The sequence below is a fragment of the Daktulosphaira vitifoliae genome, unplaced genomic scaffold (genome assembly GCF_025091365.1).
Source record: "Daktulosphaira vitifoliae isolate Bord-2020 unplaced genomic scaffold, ASM2509136v1 Scaffold_1, whole genome shotgun sequence".
In the NCBI taxonomy this organism is placed as follows: Eukaryota; Metazoa; Arthropoda; class Insecta; order Hemiptera; family Phylloxeridae; genus Daktulosphaira; species Daktulosphaira vitifoliae.
Window position 1 is genome coordinate 12642734 of NW_026099572.1, and position 4768 is coordinate 12647501.

General features: G+C 31.5%; 1 protein-coding gene across 3 annotated transcripts; it reads right to left on the reverse strand.

Moving 5' to 3' along the window:
- Nucleotides 1-2947: 2947 nt before the first annotated feature.
- Nucleotides 2948-4703, reverse strand: LOC126896423 (putative inhibitor of apoptosis). 3 transcript variants are annotated; one of them, XM_050669215.1, is made up of 4 exons: nt 4651-4703; nt 3669-3898; nt 3387-3608; nt 2948-3236 (listed from the first exon to the last, which is right to left on the reverse strand). In XM_050669215.1, exons 2-4 carry the CDS (start codon nt 3820-3822, stop codon nt 3055-3057), a joined length of 558 nt encoding a protein of 185 aa, XP_050525172.1. In that variant the 5' UTR covers nt 3823-3898; nt 4651-4703; the 3' UTR covers nt 2948-3054. The 3 variants fall into 3 exon arrangements, with proteins under 3 accessions (XP_050525172.1, XP_050525162.1, XP_050525153.1); XM_050669205.1 differs by having other exon boundaries at nt 3669-4244; nt 4651-4665; XM_050669196.1 differs by lacking the exon at nt 4651-4703 and having other exon boundaries at nt 3669-4599.
- Between the last annotated feature and the right edge of the window lie 65 nt (nt 4704-4768).

The following is a 4768-nucleotide window of genomic DNA, read 5'->3' on the forward strand; positions in this document are numbered from 1 at the left end:
ATTTCAATTTTACATCCTGAAATTTAACATTTTTACACGTGATAATGAATACTGTACAAGTATGTGCGGACAAATCCTCCATACAAATGCCTTATTATTTAACCGATACATGTATAGACGTCTTTATTTTAATAATAGTTAATATTATTTTTTAATATCATTATAATAATTCTGTTGCAGTGATTGATATTTCAAAGCAGAACGATACAATTACATTCCCGTCTTTTGACTTACGTATTGAGATTGAAGCATCAACCACGTTCCCGCTAATACGGCTGTATATGCTCTAATAATTTCATACAATGTATTTACTTATACACCTTTTGACAGAACTGTCCGTATATTTTAACATTTTTTACATAAACATGTAAACATTTATTATTCACCTTGTAATTATTATTATTATTATGAAATAAATATACTATATAAAAAAAAAAATTAATCATTTCATCATTGTTTGATTGTTGAATTTTAGAGACCGACCATCTACCGTCGGCGTATTGTATAATTCGGTCTATTTGACGGCTTAATAGTAAACATGTTTTTATTTTTCTTGATATTGCACTGTTAATAGTACACTGTTAGTCCATAAGTCTATTAATGTTTCCGTTATTCAATAACACTCGACACCCATCCACTATTCTGGATTCTAATACTAAATGCATGGTATCACGGTACAATACTTTGGTTATATTAAAATCGACATTTTGGTATAACATAATGTTCTCTCCTTTTACCGGAGGTGATTGTAGAAATAATGTTATTTCATCCCTCATGCCGTAAATAATATTTAAACAATCTGCTGACATACTAATATATCGTGAAGGAGTAATAATGCATACCGTAACATTGAAGTCATCCTTTGGATTCAGGCCCACTTGCAAAAATTTTCTGTCGCTGAACGCAATAGTGTAACTGCTAGAGTCAATCATCTCGGCTGGCGGTGTTGGTGCGATATAAATGTAGTGCTGTTTTCTTACAGGTTCGACAGCCATATTATTCATAGAGTAGAGTCTACTTTTTAGAGCTGATGGTTCTTGATGACACTATGACTTTATCAACGATTTCATGCTCATTTATGCGGAAAAATCACATATTTTTATAGAGGTGTCATCAAATCATAGATCACATACCCCCGTAAACTCACCCATTCCTTCATCACTTAAGTAATTTCACTTTAATATCATAATAATTAATTTTAAACTCTCGATTTCTAAATATTTGTATACAAATATATGTAACAGATTATGTGTATACATGTTTTATACAAAAACGATTACACATTAATGTCTATTAACAAACGCGGTAGTGTGACTGAATAATCAAAAAAGAATTTGATAAAATATTATTTCAAACGTATAAATATTTTCTCTAAAATTAAAAAAATAACTCAATTCTTATGAAATAGTATAATATTGTACATATTTATTTATTTACTTTAATATCATAATAATGACCACCTTATGATGAGTTTCATCATCACCTCCTCTTCTATGTAGGGGTAAACTGCTGATTGACTGTTTTAATTATTCAAGTAAGAGGACTCTCTATGACCAAAGGTCTACACATCACATAGCTATAGTTGGGTTTCGTTTGATTTGTATAAAGACGGCGCTTGTATTCATTCCGGTTCACATTCGTAATATATATTATATTATTATAGGTGATCATATTTCCATTATCAAAGGTATTACTATACTGGAATCGTATGATCTCGATTCAACAAGTCTGAACATGTTTAAACCTGACTGAACGCGTTCATATATGTTTGAACCCCGTCTGAACGTGTTTACAACTGTTTGTAACATATCTTTCGGTAACAATTAGACTAATTATTGTTATCGGTCGTGTTTAAGTTAGTTAATAATTTCATCATGGTGTATGCATAGCGCTATAATCGTTACCATATAAACAGACGTTACTTTAACTTGTTGGTATTGTGTTAATTTAAGTCTATATTTATACCATTATAACCATAATGGTAATAAGAATTATAATGGTTATTACCGTCGGTGTACCTTTAAGTGATCTAGAAATGTATGAATGTCGTCTGATAACATTCAATGATGGATGGAAACTAAACTATTGAACACCTACTCAAATGGCTAAAACGGGTTTCTATTATTCGGGCAAACGAGATTGTGTCAGATGTATGTTTTACTCAAACGAATTTGATTGTTGGCAGCGAGGTAAAGATTCGATGATGGAACGCAAGCGTAAAAGTCCTCAATGTCTCTTCTTTAGAGACAGTTCAGGTAATTCAAAGCGTACGCGTGTGTTTACTCTTATATGTTTTATGAATATTTTCTCTTCAGCGTATGATGTTTGCGGCTTGTACGGTTCTCCACTCTCTGCAATTAGCTCTAGTATGGAAACCGAAAATAATGAATATTTACTAGAAATGCTCCATCAAATTAAAACTCCTAATCATATATTGTTTAGTACATATACCGCTCGTATTATTCGCATTATTCTCGGTAATTCATCGTATTCAACGTCCCATGATGNTTGACATTCAGGGTCTAATGTCTACGGATCATTCATTTTTGGTTAAAGAATTGTCCGTCATCGCCCTGGACTCTACATGTCTCTCTCACTGGGTGTTCAAACATCCAAACGCTGTCGATGACGATAAGAAAACCACAAACTGGCTCAAAAAGCATCATCATGGTTTGGATACCACTGTTGGGGACGTTGAATACGATGAATTACCGAGAATAATGCGAATGTTACGCTGCAATACTATTTACGTAAAGGGTGCTATCAAAAAAAATGTTTTGGAAAAGTATTTACCTAACCAGAATGTAATCGATATGGAAGACTTGGATTGTCCACCGTTATACAATCTATTCTGCTCTACGAAACCATGCTGTGTTCGACACATGAACAACTATAAAATGTGTAGCTTGTATAAAGCATTATGCTTAAAGCAATGGTTGATTTACAACTCTTAAATGTATAAATTGAAAAAAAATTGTTTGTAAAAATAATACATTTATTGTATATCACAAAAATAAATAATTATTTACACATATAAATAAAAAATTTTTAAGATTAATTATTTTCATCCTTTTTTCCACACGCTTTGTCAATAAATATTTTACCTTTATTGAACAAAACCCAAGCGCATTTAGGAGACCATCGTGCATGTTCTGTCCACGGCTCGTCATCATCATCCCAATCTCTTAGTACTTGACTACAGCAAAAACAACACATTCGATCATTTTGACCGTTACCTAAAATTATATTTACTATGAAATAATTAATATAGTATGAATCAGTGTAATTATTAGTATTCGTCTACAGATTGAATTATATATAAACGCTTAGTATGTAACTAACATCTTGTTGTAGTCTAATATTATAATAATAAACTATACTATTACCTATATAAAAAAATCCGGCTTCGCAAAGGTATTGTACTTTTTGCATCATTTTTCTTTGACACTTATCAAATGTTGTCATACGAGCGGTATATGTACTAAACAATATATGATTAGGAGTTTTAATTTGATGAAGCATTTCTAGTAAATATTCATTATTTTCGGCTTCCATACTAGAGCTAATTGCAGAGAGTGGAGAACCGTACAAGCCGCAAACATCATACGCTGAAGAGAAAATATTCATAAAACATATAAGAGTAAACACACGCGTACGCTTTGAATTACCTGAACTGTCTCTAAAGAAGAGACATTGAGGACTTTTACGCTTGCGTTCCATCATCGAATCTTTACCTCGCTGCCAACAATCAAATTCGTTTGAGTAAAACATACATCTGACACAATCTCGTTTGCCCGAATAATAGAAACCCGTTTTAGCCATTTGAGTAGGTGTTCAATAGTTTAGTTTCCATCCATCATTGAATGTTATCAGACGACATTCATACATTTCTAGATCACTTAAAGGTACACCGACGGTAATAACCATTATAATTCTTATTACCATTATGGTTATAATGGTATAAATATAGACTTAAATTAACACAATACCAACAAGTTAAAGCAACGTCTGTTTATATGGTAACGATTATAGCGCTATGCATACACCATGATGAAATTATTAACTAACTTAAACACAACCGATAACAATAATTAGTCTAATTGTTACCGAAAGATATGTTACAAACAGTTGTAAACACGTTCAGACGGGGTTCAAACAGATATGAACGCGTTCAGTCAGGTTTAAACATGTTCAGACTTGTTGAATCGAGATCATACGATTCCAGGAAAACATGGTATGCTGTTCTGTAAACCGACATAGTGTCATCACTTTAATATTGTCTAACATCTAATTAATCATATATTATATTATAATTTATGAATTAAGATATAACACTACTTTTTTACCCTACTAGATATATAGTAACCAGTATAGTATTAGTACTACTATTTCTTAGAAATGGCGGCTATATATTCGATGTTAATTATACACAGACGGCATCGTAATTATTTTCATAAAATACAAATGCTTATGAGTGTTATAGTATAGTAATACCTTTGATAATGGAAATATGATCACCTATAATAATATAATATGTATTACGAATGTGAACCGGAATGAATACAAGCGCCGTCTTTATACAATTGATTCTATAATTATAATTAAATCATAATAAAATTAAAAAAAAATATATATATATTAAACACATACCTTATCATGAATCTGAGTTTGATTTTGTTCTGCGTCTATCATGGAATATTGGATTGGGTTGGGCTGTGGTCGATTTTCGATATTTATGTAATAATCAACCATACTCCAAATATCAGGC

Bases quoted from the DNA above. Each gene is read 5' to 3' on its own strand.
- LOC126896423 (XM_050669215.1), bottom strand. From the start codon at position 3,822: ATGGCTAAAACGGGTTTCTATTATTCGGGCAAACGAGATTGTGTCAGA. The intron at 3,609-3,668 runs GTAATTCAAAGC...TTTTCTCTTCAG, and splicing joins CTTCTTTAGAGACAGTTCAG to CGTATGATGTTTGCGGCTTG. The intron at 3,237-3,386 runs GTAATAGTATAG...ATATAATTTTAG, and splicing joins AGCCGGATTTTTTTATATAG to GTAACGGTCAAAATGATCGA.